This window comes from Cottoperca gobio, chromosome 14, assembly GCF_900634415.1.
Source record: "Cottoperca gobio chromosome 14, fCotGob3.1, whole genome shotgun sequence".
Lineage (NCBI taxonomy): Eukaryota > Metazoa > Chordata > Actinopteri > Perciformes > Bovichtidae > Cottoperca > Cottoperca gobio.
This window is the reverse complement of record NC_041368.1, coordinates 19,902,796-19,922,409: the sequence shown is the minus strand read 5'-3', so window position 1 is coordinate 19,922,409 and position 19,614 is coordinate 19,902,796. Positions and strand designations below refer to the sequence as shown.

Genomic DNA, 19,614 nt, shown 5'->3' with positions numbered 1-19,614 from the left:
ACAGTTCTGCAGACTTCGCTATTGGCCTGCTTATTGCAAACGTTTAAATATGTGGAGGTGTTGTCTCATGTTGAAGATTTTTTATTTAAGAATGAAATACTAAAGTGTGACATGTATTCGTTTAATTATTATATGTCAATGTGTCATATACAGTACATACACATACATACACAACAAGAGGGATATCAATAATTATAATAATAATAATAATAATAATAATAATAATAATAATAATAATAATAATAATAATTTTCAGTATTAGGCTATCAATTAGTAGTATGGAAATTGTGCAACGTGTAGGCTACCTTATTAAAGATAATGATATGCATATAAACTATCAATAAACCACCTGCTGACACACACATGAACATGGGACCTAAGCATGCATGGGACCAGCCCTTTTGTATAAACAGCGAGTGAGCAGAGAAGTAGGGCATTTACAAGAAATGATGTAGTAATTTCAGTCACCAGCAGGAGCAGTGTGGAACAGGTTTGAATGTGTGCCGTGCAGTATGGTGATCTGAAGCCCGGATGATAACAACGTGGGAAGGAGCAGTAGTGAACTACACGGAAGCAGCAGCTGTGTGTGCTCAGTAAGGCAGGCAGCAGAGCTCTTTACACATATACATTCACCAAGAGCGCAAAACTGCAATGGAAAGAATGAAAATGACAAGACACAATGTATATTCAAATATTTTATTATGCCTTATTATACATTTTGAGTTCCGGTGCTCGGGTTTCTCACTTTTTATTGCTATATAACATCATAAGTGCACACACCTCGCTTGCTCCTTGGGAATTTGGGAAACTCCACACCGGTGTCGTCCATCTAAGGTGTTCCCGCGTGCTGTGTTTGCGCGCTCGCGCCGTCTGTGTGCGTGCTCGAGCTCGCGCCTGGAAGGGAATAGCAGGGAGTTTTCCTGCGGAGTTTTCACCGGCAGTCAGTGTGTGGGATTTCCCAATGAAAGCAGAAATCTGGATTTGTAGGGGAAAATCATCCCAATTTTCCCTCCAACTATTGTTGTCAACTCCCTGTTTATGAATAATAGTAGTGTGGAGAGAAACACGTGATTTATAGGAATTCACTAGAGTGGCAAAGGCAAAACGCAAGCAACTGTGTAGGGTTTAGTCTCAGATTGGACTGTGTTGTGTTTTCTGAATTAGTTATTTTAAAAAGGCACTAACTTTTGAGTATTAGACTATAATGGTGGTGCCTTACCTGTGGGCAAGATACATCTGTCTCAATATTAATCAGATAGGAGAGATTTAAAAACTCAAAAACAATTAGGCCTTATAGACTAAACATAGACATCTCTGTGCAGTGTTAGCATGTAATTGTGTTAAAACACATCTTTGGGTTTTATTCATTTATTTAAATGTATTTCTTCAACAATATCTAACAAACATAAAAATATTATCCTTAGACCAGTGATCGTATATGTTGTACTGTCCTTGTTAAACTGCATTTAAGGTGTTTTCACACCTATAGTGACACATTCCTACATGTATTGCACCCTGTGCATACAGGTACAGTGATTCTGATTATTTAGGCCACCTGCATGGGTAAGACAGTAATTTGAGGCTTTGGGATGAGACTAGCAGCTTGAGTATTGAATCTTCCTCTGGACCATCTGCTTTGACAGCTCGCTGACTCTGGATCAAGTCAAAGCCTTCGTTAGTTAGCCAGCAATTACACTGTGACCTCATGTAGGTGGGAGAGTGGGGGCATAAACAGCAGGTTAGAGTATCTACTTTTTGTTTCAGGTAACATATTTTAGCCCATTTGATCAGAATTGTATGAGGATTTAGTCTTGCTTGGATTTTTGTACGCATGCTTTTCATTTAAATCCCACAGGTTAATGTCTTTTTTGTTTAACTATAATTGATTGACATTTCTGTTTCCCTTCTGCCTTTGTGGTTTCTTATTTGCTAACTTACAAAATATTTTTTATATCAAACACCTGCCAAAGCACCTGCAGTGACCCACCCATGTCACATAGCTATTTGGTAAAGTATAAAGTTAACATAATAATTTACAAGAAGTCCTGGGGGAAAGAAATTGTCCTAATTATGTTGAAAAATAGTCGTTATTTTCCCTATAATTAGAAGCAAATACACAGCTCAAAACATAGGTTTTCTTTTCCAGGAAACTTATAGAACATTTAAAATGTATGTATCCATAAAATAAAATGATGAAATAAGATAAAATGTGCTAAAATGAGAAAAGAAGAATCCGTCCTCGAAAATACCAAGACATTCATGGCCCATGCTTCCATAAGCAACGTCCTGAACGTTGGACGGTTTTCCCCTCAAGTTTGTGTTGGTTTGTGACTCTGGGGTTGGTGGAGAGAGGGAGGGAGTAAAGAAGGTGTGGAACAAAGAGGGATGAGTTGGGTGGGGTTAGAGAAAGGCAAGATAAAAGAGAGGTAAACAAAGGAAGTTATTGCAACAAGTTCTACAACAATTGCTTAAAAGCTTTACAGACATGAATTAACAGGTGGCTTTTCCATAAATGGTTTTAAAGTGTAGCACCCTCATCAGTCCAGTAGGTGTACTGTTTGTTAGAGACACACCACAGAGACACTATGCACCATCCTTTGAAAGTGCATCAAGAGTAGACTAGAAATGTTCTTATAAAAGTAACCAGGTATAGGGAGGGCTGGAAATAGTACTCAGATCCTTTAAGTACAAGTACCAATACCACAATGTAAAAATACAACAAGTAAATGCTGCTTAAGTAAAAGTACAGACGTTTTATAAACTAAATTGACTTCATTAATTTCATTATATTATATTAATTAATACGTCAGACTTGTGAAATATTGGAGACTTTTACCTGATTTTGTCAGAAACTGATATTTAAAAAATAATTGGAGGGAAATTTGCTCACAGTGAAACTGCTAACAACCCGTAGACATCTGAAACGTGACAATGAGCCCCAACTAGACACCGCTTTTTAAGCTTTTCAGTAAGAGATCACGAGCCAAAAAGGTTGGGAACAACAGGCTTTATCTTTGTCAATGCATTATATTAAATAAACATATCTTGTGTTTTTTGCATGTATGAAGTAGCATGAAATGATAGTACTCAAGTAAAGTTCAAGGACCTCACATTTGTACTCAAGCACTTTATTGTCATCATAAACATATTTAAGTTTCCTTTTCCCTGTTTCCCTCAGTTAATAAGCTTTCGGTGGGATCATGGGATTTGAATGACCTTAAATTAGAATAACTATGGAAGCAAGTTGTTTTAACTTTAAGTGTTTGTACACCGTGTAATACTCTGATTGTGTTCCTTACACTTTCATGTTTTGTGTTGGATTAAATCTGTGGTTTTGTTTGCTGTTTTGTTCTTTGGATGAATATTTGGACAAGTGTGTTACAGTAGATATCTCCTCTGATTCCTTACAAGGAATGGAGTTAGTTCTCTGAGTTGGTACTCTCCATGAGGTTATTTGTCCTCTTAACACCAAAATAAATCTGTTTTATCCTCTTCGGTGATCTTATGATTCCACTTATCCACACAATTCTAAAAGAGCTCTTACTAACCCATTCATAAGTTTTATTCATTTGCTTATTTACTTTGTTTTGCTTCAGTATCGTGATGTCATTGTTTGCTCACGCCATGATTGTTAGTTTGTTTAGCCATGCCAGCCGTAGTTGAGGTCACGTTGACTCTAAATGTTAGTCTGTGTGTTGGTCAGTCCACCACTTTGGACCAGAACTCATTTTTCTCAACAACTGTTCAATGGATGACCTGTCCTGAAACCTTTTACAGATGTTAATAACACACAGGATGAATCACAGCCTGATTTTTCATTTTTTTCCTAGACTGGATTCCAACCACTACTTGAACTTATTTAAACTGTTTACCAATCAAATTGAACTCTGTCTCAGCGTAATACTTAGTCAAAAAACGAAGGTCTCAGTCAGAAAGATCACTGGAGAAGTTTGAAGTCTGATACAATAGAGTTTAATCTCATGTACAAGTACAAAAATCAACTCATGAGAACATCCCCGGAGATGCACTGACCCCCTGGCCTGAAGCTGCCTCTTCTTATACCCAACTTCACATACAAAACCAAGGTTGTAGTCTAAAAGGTTGTAGAGTGGTGCTGAGTCCAGTAAATTAACCTGACATATTCTGGCCTACGCCCTTTGACTCATCACCTGGCATGGCTGTTCTGCCCTCTACACGTATCTCTGGGTCTCCTCTCCAGTTGACGCTAGCTCTGCCATTTTAGCAGGTGTCTGGCCTGTTAATCTCACCTTCATCATATACTCAGGACTTCTTTACCTCTTCACTCTTACCCCACTAATGCTGTTATTCAGGCCATTCTCCAAATGTTTACAGAGGCTGTTCTCTCACACTTTCATTGATCATGATTGAATATTACACATGTATATATATATATTCATAATACAAACCATATACTTAGTAAAACCTACTACAATTATGTACTAATAAAACCTATTACAGAACACACTTTTATTACACCCTATAATAAAACGCATACTTATTAGCCACAACATAGCATGCTAACATGCTAACTAATATGGTGAACGTGGCAAACAAAATTAGACCTGCTTAACATCAGCTTGTTAGCATTGTCATTGTGAGCATGTTAGCATGCTGACATTAGCATTTAGCTCAAAGCACACCTGCTGTATGCCTAAATACAGCCTCACAGAGCTGCTCACGTCTGCACCCCGAGTTGTGTTAACCAACAGTTCGGTTGTGAAATTTCAACCACAATTCATTTTATCAAAACTTTACAAAACCTAAATGTATACATGCACATAAGTCAAACTAGCTCCTAGGATATCTCTCTTGCTCATAAAACATAATAATGTCACTGTTTGGACCATTTTATGTTAAAAAGAAAATTACATTTTGACTTTTTGGAATTCACAATTTATTACCATCCTGTCAGAGGAGGGAAAGTTCATCTCTGGTAATGATCACTTTTGACCTTTGACCTTAACATAAACCTACCATACCATGTGGTAATATGATAACATTTTAATTTTAGTGTTATATTTCACATACCGAGCAGGATCTTTTCCCCTCTTGCGTGTACTTTGATCACATTGCAAAAATAAATAAACTAGTATCGGCGCCCTCCCCTAAACTACATTCACTGTTCTGGAGTCCTGCTGGCCGATCACAGGTAACTTTGTTAAGATGTCCAAACTACATTGAGATAAATAGACTTTGTGTTTGTAATTTGATTATTTCCCCTCCTTGTTCATCTATTTGACCATTTTCCCTCCCTCTCAGTCAATGAACAGCTTTACTTTTTGACCCAGTGCACCAGATAATTCTTTGCTCTCTGGCTTGTGGGTTTTCTCTGCAGTAGGATCACGGAACAGAAGAAGAACAGGAAGGTGGCGTGTGGCTCTGCTGCGAGTCACAGATTAGAGGTCCTGACGAATGACCCATTTAATAAGGTCAGTCACGTGAGACATGCACAATAAGACATAAGCGTGTTGGCCACTACTAGAGACGCTTGTAAAGGAGTTTTGTGCTCAAACTCAAAGATTGAGTCAGTGAACTAATAGCTAGGGCACACATAGATGTGACTTATCACATGCTTTTAATATTAAATATTCAGACAAAGTTGCCTGGTGTTGCACGGAAAAACGTGCATGTGGCGTTAAAGGTATTCAGTATTCACAACGCAATTTATTTTTTGCTAATAAATATAGTTAGGGGATGAAATTGTGTTAAAATTAAATAATCAAATAAAAGTCAAAGCAGCCAGTCAATACTTAAATAACATGTGATGCATTCACATACCAGTTTGAACATGCTTGAGATAACAGGATAGAAAATGTAATCACTTTAAATGTAACCACTGAAGTGCCAGCGAGCTAAAACAGTGAGCTCCCCTAATGCGCAAATGACAAAAATAAACAAAATAACAAAAATCATATTAATTTAAAATTATATGTAATACTGTTTTCTATCTCATCCCTGATGTCAATGATTCACCGCCTCTGTCCCTATGTCCTAGGCCCTTCTCAAGGTTACTTTAGTTCATTGGGAGTGTCTTACTGTACCACGTGATACTGATGCAAAGTTACTCTGTGTCAAAGCTGTGCTCAGCTGCAGGGGACGTTCAGGCTGGATGGTGTGATGTGCATGGACCGAAATAACACAGCTTCTTTTCAAATAAAACAATATATATAACGTTTAAAAAATATATGAAAATACTCAGATATATGTTTTACTAACAAGCATATTTACTCATGGTATGTTTTTTTTGTTTTGTTTTAAAAAATTCATAGCCCGGTTTTTAGGAACGATTTCACAGATTTTCAAGATTATTTTACCACCAATATAATAATAATTTAAATACATCTTGGTTTCATAACTGTGCATCCAGAAAATACATTTCATCCCCAGTAACCTTGGCGTCCATTGCATCTTCCGTCCGACCTAAAAGCCCTTTCATTTCAGCAGGGGTGTCATTGCGCAGCAGCCAACTAGGTGAAGGTGGAAAATCCACCAGGAGGAAGGATGCTCTAATAGGCTGGGGTTTGTTTCTTCAGTCAACACGTTTTGCTCCACATTAAAAATCCGCTGGACATCGCCATCTCCTGCCCAGCTCCCCCACTGTGGTCCGTCTCAGATATATTGTCGCCCCCCCCTCCTTAATCTCCCAGATTGTCGGCGACTTGCTGCAGTCGATGCTGCAGTTTTGAGCCGCTCCTGCACTGGGACAGCTGACTCGATGAGAAAGACATGCTCGCATTCGTTTTGGTGTCTGGCTCGCTCTGGATTATATTAGGTGAGTTTTTAATATCTGTCAGTGTTTTTTAAATTCATTTCTATGATTTAGCGTCGCGTGGATGGGGCTATAATAGGCGATGCACCTGTCTCGCAGAGGGCTGAGGCGCATCGTGTGTCATTCACTGCCGGCTTTTTCCATTCATCAAGCATTGTGGTATTTCTATTCTTTTGGCAGAACCTACTTCGTCGAGTGTTTAATCATATTTCTGCAGTTTGCCTGCACGGTAATGACGCCAGTGACATTTTCTCAGACTACACGTGAAAGAACCCAACATGGATGCAAAGGTGTAACATCTCGATTTTAGCAGGCTTTAGCTTCAACCACAATGCATTCCTGCTCCAGGGTTGTTAGCTCAACATGGAGGGATGCTTCTAGTTTGGCTTTACCTTTTAATAAGGTACGATGGGGGGGGGGGACAAACTGCCATGCGGCTCAATACATGCGCCTTATTCTGCAGATCAGTTATTTAATTTCCGCGTCGAAGTATGAGTTTTATATGGGCAATCCAGCCATTAAATAAATGGCTGTTCTCACTATAAGCCAAATGGGATCAAACGTGTGCATTTTTAGGCCGGCCAGCTGCTAAGGTCGTGTGACATTGTGCGTAGAAACCGGACACACGTCATTAAATAGGAGTGCACAGCCTGTCTTTCCCAACCTCCTGCTGTAGCTCGTGTTTCCACCTCAAGGATGCTGTAACAAACATCAACCTCCCATACTTATATTTGATACTAAAGATGTCAGTTTATAAGGAAGCCGGTTGTGAAACTCAGCGTTTTGTATGTGTGATGTCCTCCGCCATGCCTCAGTCGGTGATGGAGGGAGGGAGGATGAAGAGGATGAGGAAGGATGACGCGCTGCAATTGGCCGCATCTGATTGGACGGAGCTGTCCAGGCGATAGGGGTGCTGAAATCCTGCGGCCTACCGGCAAACTAGAGAGCACAGCATGCTCAGCTCTAACCGACTGAACCCACCCCCACCCCGGTTTAAAGAGCGAGTTTAGGGGCATCGACTCGTTTCACAGTCGTTGACCTCTAGTTGTCTTTAGTATAGAGATTTGCGTTAAAGATATAATCCCATTCGACATGTGTTTGATAGTAGTGTTAAAGAGCAGATTAGAGGCACAATAGCGAAGGGTTATTGCTTTTATGCAATGTGTCATGAAAGAATAAATGCTCAGTGAAGGATTTGTTTTAATGGCAGAAGATTACAGCAAGGCTAGGTTTTAAAAGCAAATAGACCTAGGTGAGTATAGGTCTTCAGCAGCTGCTGCACGATTGCTAAATGACAAACAACCAGTAACAGTGGAGATTTAGGTTGGTGCATGAATATTAAAATCTGCTGTTACAGTTGTTGTATATTTAATAAGGGAGCAGCCAATCAGAATCGAGGCGCAAAGTTGTTTAAAACTATATATTACAAAATATACACTACAGTGACTCTGAATGGGGCATCTTGGGGAGATTCATGACACCTTAAAGCTGTCAGCACATCCCAACACCCTGCTGCTCGTGAATATAAATAATTCATTTTAATCAGCATATAGTGCCGCCCCACACAGCGTGTAAACCTATTCTTTTTCCCTACTCAATATTTGATAAAAAAGGATGGCGGTAGAGTTGCACTACCCTTTGGCATATAATAACCAATCATGTTTTAGTATTGTAGCTCCTCTGCTTATCATATCACACCCACCAGAGGAATAATGAGGTGTAAGTGTTTAAGTTTTACATGTTGCCTTTTTGTCATTCAAATAACTTTTTGGATGGTATCAGATCAGAGAATGAAACACGACGGAGGGAGGGAGGGAGTCAGAGGGAATGTGAAAATGTTGAAAACCTGCAAATTAAAGAAACACTGCATGACTGCACAATCTGACGGAATACATGTCGAGTGTTGCCTGCTGTTTAATAAATGCCTGTCATTGTGCACTTCCACAGAGTGTTATGACTTATGAGGCAAGTTGTGTGTATCTCAGCAAGACACATTCCTGTAGTTACATGTGTTGTTTTTTTCTGACTTTAATTATTTGTCATGGTAGGGATTTTAAGATTACATAAACACTACTTTAAAAACTCAATCGTGGTCTAATCAATATTATCAGCCAGTCTGGATGCTCTCAGATCCACATGGCAGCTTTCTCTCTGAGTGGCGTATTGCTGTTTCAGCATTCAGTGCATCCTCTTCCTCATATTGTGGGATGCTGGGCAGTAATGGCTCAGACCAAAGTGCTGAAACAGTCCATCTGCCTATCACATGCCCAAGTAGTTTCCTTATAGATCAGCCTTCAGAGTAACGTACAATGATGCTCGTCCTGAAAAAATGTTTTCATCTAAAAGAGAATTATTTCCTTATTCCTCAAAAAAAGAACGATGTAGAGAAAGAAGGCTTTCACCAGGAAGCAGTAATATGAAGCCGTTAGCCTGGTGGTTGTTCATCATCCTTTAAACTTGAGCCGCACCAACAACCATCCCCATGAAAGGATGCACATGCACAGAGACTGACAATTGAACTTGTTTTTCCCTCTCCCATAAATTACATCATGGCCCTGAAAAGAATCGTCCATAACACCTGAGGTTGAGTCTCACAAGCTCTCATTTGATAGTCAAAATCAAACTGGGAGCAGACTAATTTGTTGTCAGTGTGTGTAATTTGTTACATGTGCATACGTCAACCGTGTAAGCAGAAGTGTATTTGCATGTGTGCCCACTCATGTATGTGTATTGTGTGTCACTATGCCAGTGTGCGCAAGTGTTTCTTTAGTGGAGGGGAAGAGGAGGGCTGCATGTGTAAGTAGGGGGAGGATGTATGAGAGAGAGAGAGAGAGAGAGAGAGAGAGAGAGAGAGAGAGAGGGAGAGAGAGAGAGAGGAGAGAGAGAGAGAGAGAGAGAGAGAGAGGGAGAGAGAGAGAGAGAGAGAGAGAGAGAGAGAGAGAGAGAGAGAGTGGTGGAGGGAGGGGTGGGTGTGGTGAGAGAGCGCAGCGTCTGTCGAGCTGAAGGTGGTGTGATACGGAGGCCAGCCAGGCCCAAACTAGGCCAAAACGCATCTAGCTGCCTTCCTCTTGCTTGCCTCAGCTTAATCTGGCCAGAGGCAATGTGAAGGTAATCACTAGTTTGCACAGGGTGATGTGATATCCGCAAGAGGCCTCTTAAGTCACCACATACACACCACATACACACACATATACAAAGACATACATCACGCCTCACTGGCTGCATGGCTGCCTCCGACGCCTTTGTAAGTGCCGCCTTGACGCCAGCGGTTTTAACCCTCCTGCAATGCAATTACATTTTAGATTTCTGCCTGACTTGCCTTTTTTTTTTTTGCCTTTGCGAGCTCTGTTTGTCTCTTTTTACTTTAACTTCAGTGCTGCATTTTTGTATTTTATTTATAGCAGTCCTTCCTGCTTTATCATACTTCTTTCCTCTGCAGCTCGTATCTTTCACTGACGTTATGTTATGAATGATAATTGCAAGAAAGCGTGGCTGTTTCGTGCACACAGGATGTAAACTGTTATACTACAGTGACAATGACAGGAGGAAGTTGTGGTTGACTCATGAGGGGTGGTCTCAGTAGAGGAATGGCAGAGAGATATAAGGATGAGTGAGTGGGAGAGAAGGTGATGTGCAAGGAGGATTAAGCATTGGTGGTTAAAAAGAAGAAGCAATAGCAAAAAGAAAGATGAAATGCATTGAAGCCGGGCAATAATAAGAGATATCTTTAAATAGAGTGCGGTTGTGAGGTTATTACTGGTCATCCGCCTCTGTGCTAATAGGCAGTAATCTCCCCACGCTGGACTCTAATCATTGGTGATGGCCCTCAGATGGGCCGATGAGGCGGGACTTAAGAACGCAGGGCTGCGTTTCCTCCACTTTAAGCCCCAGAGGTCACAGGAAGTCTAGCTGGCCCATTCGCAGGCCCTCATCCCTGCATGTGTTGCAGCAACACTGCACCAAAAATATTTCTAAGTGGAATTTATTCCTGAGAGATGAAAGAGCAAGTGTCCTCATGAACAGCTGACATAAAAGTATAGATGAGGAGTCGCTGCATTCTTGATGCAACAGAGGTTCTAATAATCAATATTACTCACGATGTTAAAATGGACTTAATAAAGTGACTCCAACCTTTCACAGGTTCTCAAGGGAGCGATTATTCAGAGCCACTTTAAATGAGCCATTTGTGGAAACATGTATGTCAGCCAAATTCCTATCCCAAAATACTGCCACTTCTGGACCACATTTAGCTTCTGTGTGAGTGGATACAGCTGGGAATGGGCTTCTTCAATCTGTAATGTTCAAGTCAAGAGCAATGGTTAAATTAATCTTACACCTCAGTATATCCAAGTGCAAACTAAGCCTTTTGTGTGAGTTGATAAGCGTTAGGATCCTCGCACTCATACATTGTAGTTGAAGTCACGTTATTCATCTTAAGCTAATGTAAGCTCGTTTAGACTGTTGAGTCGATATGTACAGCTGTTAAGATTATACTTGCTTGTTCAGATCCATCTTATAGCTGAAATATTGGCCCATGCTCACAGTTGTGCTCCATCCTGACATCCTCTAGCATGTACAACAAGTTCAAATGTTTATTTCTTTTTTAACCCAGCTGTTCATGCACAGTATGTGCACTACATGTTTTATAATAGACACTTTGTATTATGTTCCCTCAGTTCAGTATTTGCACATCTGTCAAGACGTTCTATCCAAGTGCATAGTGATGTGTACAAACTAGATAAACTGAAGGAATCCAACCTTCCCGTGGTAGCACAAACAAGATGTGGTTGAGCATCTAAATGCATCATTCAGTTGAGAAAGTTGACTTTTAAATTACACTTGTACAAAAGAACTTAAAAACGTAACCACCTTTTTCTGAACTTTCAACCATGCTTACAGTCTTCATCTTTATTCAGTTGTCTTCACGTTTATTGTAAGTACAAGTTTACAGCAGTGTCTTACAATAAATCTTTATTACTGCTTTGTAGTTGCGATCCAGATTACTTTGAAGCACTCATATCTATATCCCACATTTTGGCATGTATTTATCTTTACAGGGATTGTCCTGTAAAATGTAATATTGCAGTGTCCTTCATCCTACGCATTAATTTGTCAAACTAAACACCTGCACTGTAAATGCAACAGGGATTTCCGTTGAGGAACGATGAAGATGACCCACTTTTCATGGTGTGATTCCACAAATTAGAGGTCTTTGAGTTCACAAGCTCACAAAGGTCATTGTTGTTGCTGACCTGCTGTTCTTCTATCAAACCAGCTGAAGCAACAATCTCTGTAGAAGGCAACAGGGATGGACTTAAAGACCCATATGTGCACGTGCGTGTTAGTGTGTACCTGGGGTGTGTTATTTATGTGACTGCAGGACAGAGAGCTGGACACCAAACAAAGCCATCGGCTGCAGTGGAGAGGAGGTTGAAACAGCTGAGCAAATGACCAGGGTCATTTATATAGTCATTCATAGTCGTGCAAATGCAAGCACACAACCTGCCTCAAAATATTAAGGTACATTTTTAATTACATTTTAATGTCAAATATGAGCGACTTTCATTCTGACATTAAAACTGTAAAGGCTGCACGCTCAGATGTGGCCTTCAGATGCCTGAATGCACCCCCTCCCTTAATGAGACTGTGCTGAGAATGCACCTCAGAGTCTCCTTGAGTGGCGCACTGGGTTGTCATCCAAATTAGGGGAAAAGACAACCGTAAATCGGACAAGCTTTTCATGTCGTTGTGGTGTCTTCAGTCTGGAGTTATTTACTTCCAAAGGAGTCAGACTTTGAAATGGGACACAGACACTCTGTATAGTGGAGGGATAATTGATTCTTTAAGACCTTTCACTACCTCCCACCCAGCACTGAACCCTGCTGTCTCACTGCAGACTACACTACTGTTTAAGAGGAAGCAGAAGTGTACAGTGTAGGTTTAAGTGAGTCATCAGAAGTTGGCACGATCATTGTATGTCAGATTATGCTAAAAACATTTCCTGTTCTGTCTTGTTCTCATGTCTGATCTTCTATACCATAAGAAAACTGAGAGTCAAACAGGAAGAGAAGAGAGCAGAACAAATAGAGAGAGTGACAGTGATGGGTGGTTAGATTTTTTGCATCTCTCCTGGAGGCCAATTAGTTGTCTGGCAGACTGTGAGTTTCCTGCTGCTGTCGGGCTTTGTCGTGGTATGAGGATGTTGTGTGCTCGCATATCTCAACTGTCATTTTTTACTGCTTCAAACTTTGTTCCTTTACAAACAGGTTCCAGATGAGGGTGTTTAATTATGAGTCCGCAGATGTTCCTGATGTTTTCCCACCACAGCACAAAAATGTTGAAAGTTTCCAAAATCTGTGTTTTGCTCCCACGCAAATGCTTTGCAGAGATGGGCAACAGAGACGTAGAGTTTGTTACAACATGAGCTCCATGTACTTATTAAATCAACAGGAAACTTAAACTGCTTCATATAATACAGTTGAACAAATAACATCAGTAAAGTTCTATATAAAATCAAGTCTTACAGACTTTTTTATTCCTGCAAGTCTGTTAAGCCACATCCAGCCTCCCCTTTTGCAGCTATTTGCACATTGGTGTCAGTAAGCTATGGAGGGGAGTCTGTCTATATATAGTGTTGTTTCCCCTCCTCTGCCTCTCTTTTCAAACACTGTGCCTCTGTCACCACTGCAGCCAAGCCTTATCGAACACAACTCACAGCACATGCAGTGAGCTACGTCACATGTACGTCATCTTAGCACCCAATGTCTTATTCATTCCCACAGTGATGCACAGAAGTTTAGTTTATAAAGAACATTTTGACTTTGCTGTGATTTCAAAAATCAATCAAGCATGCAGGAAGCATTTTGTCGATGTTGGCTCATGTCTGAGAGCAGTGAGGTTTGTTTTGTTTTTTTATACGACACTGTTCTGCTGTTCGTGTCCTGTTGGCACGACAACGACATGGAAATGATCTTGTCAGCGTGTGTGTGTGTGTGTGTGTGTGTGTTGTGCTGCCTGCCTGTCTGGTGCTTTGTCATTGATCTTCCTGTCAGAACTGCTCAGATATCAGCTCTACTGTAATATGGAACAATACACTATGAGATGTAGGATATTTAGCTTCTGCAAAGTGTATGAAAGGGAAACATTCACTTTCTCTGCAGATAATGCATCTGAACAACGCTAACGCTAAATCAATGTGTTGTATGTAGAGAAATGTATGTGGCAATGTGCATTACAGCTGGAGACACTGACGTACTGGGCAGATGGATGGAGTGCTGTCAATCAAGAACTCCCTCTTAAATCTTTAGTTTTTGTACGATTTAAGATACGAGCAGTTTCCCCCTGTTTACAGTATATATGCTAAACTAGGCTAAACCTGTCCTGACTGCAGATCCATATCTAACCCACAAACTCTATTATTTAATCATTTAATCAATTCTGTTTATTCATAAACAAGTACAATCATAATGTATATATGTGAAATGGGACTCCCTGATGAGCCGTGAGAATAGAGGCCAAGACAATAAACAGATGGTAAAACGTAAAATATGTTTTATATATGTTTTTTTCTATAATCAATATTTAACGCCTCACTTAACTTTTAGAAAAAAAGTTATTAGGTTATTTCCCCAAATATTAAACTATTCCTTTAAAAAAAAAAAAAAAGTGAAATAGTCAAAGGTTTTTAATACAATAACTTTATTTCCATGTTTTATATTTCTAACTTTACTTTGTACATGTCAAGAAGCAGCTCTAACCCTAACCCATCAAGATTACTGGAACTGCAGAGCAAGAGGGTACAACAGAAAGAAAGAGGAACTACAAGATCAATGCAGTAAAAAATAACGAGAAGCAGTCCTGCGGTGTTAGAAAAGGCACGTTACTGCTTTCACACACATCAGAGGGATATGTCTTGCTGTGGTTTCTCAGTTACAGGTGATAGTTTCTGCCTGAACAGAAACTTGAGTTTCGTTGAATTAAGAGGATTCGAACCCAAGTAGAAGTTTGGGAAAGCAGCGTCCGGGAATTCACTGCGGAGTGCTTCTGACTTGAGCAGTGGAGACGATGAGTGATATGTAAATGTTGTGTCATATGTCAGAGCTGTTTTACAAATGACTAATAGCTACATCGCTGATGTGCTGTACAGTATTTAGCTGAACTTGAGACTCTTCAGAAGTACTCTGACTTTATACTACACTGGCACATACTTGTAGTTCTGTACAGGAAGTGATGCATATTTATCTTTATGGTAACCTGTACTGTTTTGTTAACCTATTATGCACGTGTTTCTCAATCCACCATGATCTGCAAGCCCTAAGCAGCATACATGTGTTTGTTTGTCCTATGTGCCATTGTGCAAAGTATTCACACCTAATGTGTTATTATGTCTAACACTTTGCAAGGTTTTCACGTAGTACTTTAAGGAGTGTTAAAATGTACAACAGAATTAGACATGTGAAAACAGATATTAGAGGTGCTACTTTTCTAATATAATAGCAAGTTTGTTTTGCTTCTTAGTCATTGGTGTTTTGAACTAATACAGCAGCTTGGGTCATTAGCTGTGTTAACAATTAACAACCTCTGCATTAGCTACAATAAAAGGTACTGAGGCCATGTCATTTGTTATGGAAATTATCGTTGTTTCAGCAATTCAAACTTACTTCATGGATATTTTACAGGCTGATTACAGCTTTCATTTATACTTTTATGTCAGGTCAAAGGATTGTGAAAGGTGTTTGCGCTCTCCAGGCTTTTGAAAAATAGAGTCCGGTATGCGTAGCCAGAATCAACAGGCCCATTTCCTGCACACGGATGAAAAAGAAATGGATGAAGCTGAAAAAATACTGAAAAAAACGTTTCAGTCAAAGGAGCAACGTCAACACAACAACAAGGGAGCTGTACTGTAGAAACACGTTTAATAAGTTACTCTGTCGTCAGGGATAAGCTTAACATAGGTTACGAATAGGTTATCCACTCGTTATCGATAAGTTGGCTGTAGGGTTCACCGTCAGCCGACGTAGCCTATATCTAACGTTCCTCTAACGTAGTCACGTAGGTATTCAGTATTCACGTACGTGTAACGTCTGCATAATATATGAAGCTCACGTCGGGTACATCCGAAAACTTTGAACATGCTCAAAACATTTTCACGGCCTCAGCGTTCAACAACGCACCCCAGCGTAACGCCTCCTGCTCTTAACGAATACTACTTATACCTTACCTTATATCAACGTACACCAGCGTGTTGCCGATATTTTGTATACGCCATATTTTTGTATACGTTATGCATCCGTTGGGCATTCGTCTGATACATTTTGTATAAGTAAGTGATACTCTATCAATAGGTTAGACATGCGTATCTGTATATGTTCACTTTTCCGATCCGATGAAAAGTTGGACGTATTTGGAGCTATTTTTCGTATACTTTAGAACACAAAACTAAATAATTCTAATGTTAACAATTTTAAATAATATTAAAGAAATAAGACTTTACTTTTTGGGGACTTTGACTTCGACACAATCCTGGATGTTAGCAGCCTTTATCCAGCGCTTTTATACATCACCATCATTAGGTCTCGAGTTTCGAGAGACAGTTGTTGTCTTGTCTCTAAAGTTGGTCTTGCATTAATCTTTTGTGGGTTTTGAAAGTCATGCATGTGGCTTCCTGAAACCTGTGCAGGTTGATATGTTTCAGCTTCCTTTGGTTAAGTGTTACTGCTTCTTCTCAAAATAACGGGTGAATGAGGAGGTCAATGTTTCCCACGGCTTCAGATATATTCAGATATCAGTCTCACTGTCGGTTGGTGTCTGCAGCTCTTTGCATGTGTGTGTGATGCAGATAGAGAGAGAGAGAGAGAGAGAGAGAGAGAGAGAGAGAGAGAGAGAGAGAGAGAGAGCAGACAGGAAGTGATTGTGATTGGCTGTGAGCTGCAGCAGTGCCCGGACGCCATTCGTCTATTCGGGTGGTGCTGTCTCTGACTCATTTCCCGCGAGAGGGAAGGAAACCCTCCAGTCAGCTCTGCAGCCATCCTCCCCCTCAGATCAATTATGCATCTCACGGCGTGTGTTTCTGCGTGCGCGCTCGCGTGTGTGTGTGTGTTTGTGTGTGTGTGTGTGTGTGTGTGTGTGTGTGTGTTTCACGGAGGCTGAGCCTTGATGAGCACTGTGCATGGTGTTTGTGTGTGTTGTAGCTACTTTCTAGTCCCACCACTTCTCAGTGCTGTAGGCTAGTGTATGTTGTCTATTCTGAGCTGGTTTTACTGTAAGAGCTAGAATGCGGGGGAGGACCCCTCATTCACCCTGTTGTGGAGCGTAAATGATGTGTTTAAGGTCACAGGATCTGGGTGGATGAGCGTGAAGGTTAAATGTATAAATCACTGTTATCAGACAAGACCTTATATATACAGTCTATGGACAGGACAGGTTCAAAGGGGTTTAAACTCAACCCAGAGAAACTTGTAGGAGATTTTGGTAAATGTTTGTGTCTGCATCTGGGCCCACTCGCATATCTCTTCCTTGTTTCTGTATTTGAACCCCCAAAATGCGAATGTGAAGGTTTCCTCCTGCAGTAAACAAAATAGACACATTAGAAACTGTAAAACTACTGCTCTGATGTGGTTGCATTTCGTACATTTCTCCGATTGCAGAACTTAATACATTTAGAAATCAGACCCTGAAAAAACAATTGTCATGAATAAAATGTGGCCAAAATGTTGGAATAATTTTAAAACTTGGAACTATACACGTAAACTGTAAACACTTTTGTATTTCAGATTCACATAAAACAATGTTTATGTTAGATTTTCACTGTCATAACATTCTACTGTTAAAAATGTTTCTAGAAATCACAAGTCAAAGAGTCAAACAGTGTCCTCTTTCCTGCAGAGCTGAGTTCCACCCTGATGGAGAAGATGCAGGCCCAGGATATAATGAGCGGCCTGAGGATACCGGAGATGGACGAGCTGGGACAGTTCTTTCGCTCCTTGCCGACCTCCACGCTGGTGGGGATCGGCGCTCTGACTGCCGTGCTGGCGTACTGGTTGGCTACCAGACCCCGCCCCATCAAATCACCCTGCAGCCTGCTGCACCAGTCCGAGGAGGTGCTGGTAAGATGGAGCTCAAATGTATTCATAGATGCATGCATAAGTAAGTATATTAGGGTCTTATTCACAAATGCTGACAACATTCATAAATAGTTTTACCTTTAATGTGCACCTCAATATTTAAAAGTTTTATTTTTGCTCCCCACGCTTCAGTCTGATTCACTCGCTGAAGCCTGCGCACACGGTGCTCTCTTACCACCCAGCTGCCAAAACCCAGATGAGAGCAGCTCTGAGGTTACAAAAAAGTGCTGACACGCTCATTTAGGTCACCTTCAATGGTTATGATGCACTCACAGCAATACGTTCCCCCTGGGTTTTACCTGTCAGGCTACGTACACGCTGCCCTAACCATCAATATAGTCGAACATAAAGAGAAAGACCTGCCCACACTACTTCGATCACCTCAACCTGTATTTCATAGAAACAAACTTTGTTATACTTTGATTAAAGAAACACTCGATCTAAGCACCAGTCAAAGATAAAGCAGTAAAGGAAAGTTTGGTAATTAAGTGTCAGGCCTCTTTCAATATGATTTTAAATAGGGTTTGGTACATTGTTACGTTTACAGTGAAATTGTTGCAAGTCTGCAAAATGGTAGTAAGTCACCCGGAACATTTCATTCATGCTTATTGTGGAAGTTAATTGGCCATAGCAACCAAAATGTTTCGATTTCACCACGGCAGTTAACCCTGGAAATGTTTCTCGTATACAAGTCTCAGTTCTGTTGACACTGACTGCTTACTGTACTGTAGAAGAATGCCAGTTTTGACTAAGTGAAAGCTGTTGTGTGCAGAGCTTTCTAGATAGCGGTTTTAACAGGAGGTGAACAGTCCGTACTGTACAACACTGTAGTACACAGACAAAAGGATGCACATTTTGTATGTATACAGTACATGTGTTTGTGTAGCAATGTGTTACATGTACTATAAAATTCATCTTTGATTTGTCATATACAGTGAAAAGAAAATTTGCCGCAAAAACAACAACGATGAAAAACCTGCAATAGTTCAAAAAACACCAAATTATTACGTCCTCACAGTCTGTGACACGAAGCTTTGCAGTTCTTATCTTCCTGTCGCTCTTGTTGGTCTGGAGATTTTCTTTAAATGTCACATTATTATATTTATGGAATATACATTTATGTCTGAGAGATTTTGATACTTAAATGGATCCTTTTGCATGTGATGGCTGAAGCATGAAAGAATGTTTAGACGCTGTGAAGAGTGTGACAATCAACTCATCAGCCACGTGCAAGTGGTTATTGTGCAAATTAATTGTAGATAATTGTACTTGCTCTTTTGCACACATGTGCTAAAACACGTTTTGCTTTAATGAATGATAAATTAAAATCTGTTGTTCAGAGCTTATTGTTTGTGGAAAGATTCATTCTCAGTGAAGAATTGAGCCAAAGCGAATGAGAAAAAACTGCAACGCAGCAATTTACATAACATTTCTAATACTTTAGTTAGACAGACATTAATACAGAACACACATATGCTGAGCCAGCAAAGGTGTTTAACCTGTTTTGTATTTTTTACCTTCAATATTTATATTCTTTACTTGTTATTTACTTAATAATAATATGTTAGTATGTTTGATGTGTTATTTTCTTTACCTTAATACCATCCGAAAAGTTTACATCAAAGTTACACAATTAAAGAAAATGTCAACAAAGGACTGTTAGCCGTTACTAAACGTTTCTGTGTGTGTGTGTGTGTGTGT

The 19,614-nt window shown here is 40.1% G+C and overlaps 1 protein-coding gene across 1 annotated transcript in view; it reads left to right on the top strand.

The window, feature by feature from the left end:
* Nucleotides 1–6,513: 6,513 nt before the first annotated feature.
* acsl6 (acyl-CoA synthetase long chain family member 6) overlaps nucleotides 6,514–19,614 on the top strand; it is a 30,041-nt gene continuing 16,940 nt past the window's right edge. Inside the window, exons 1-3 of the mRNA XM_029447762.1 lie at nucleotides 6,514–6,540; nucleotides 6,669–6,793; nucleotides 17,675–17,895. Of these exons, the coding sequence (XP_029303622.1) occupies nucleotides 6,748–6,793; nucleotides 17,675–17,895 (267 nt within the window). The 5' untranslated portion in view covers nucleotides 6,514–6,540; nucleotides 6,669–6,747. The remainder of the gene's footprint in view (nucleotides 6,541–6,668; nucleotides 6,794–17,674; nucleotides 17,896–19,614) is intronic.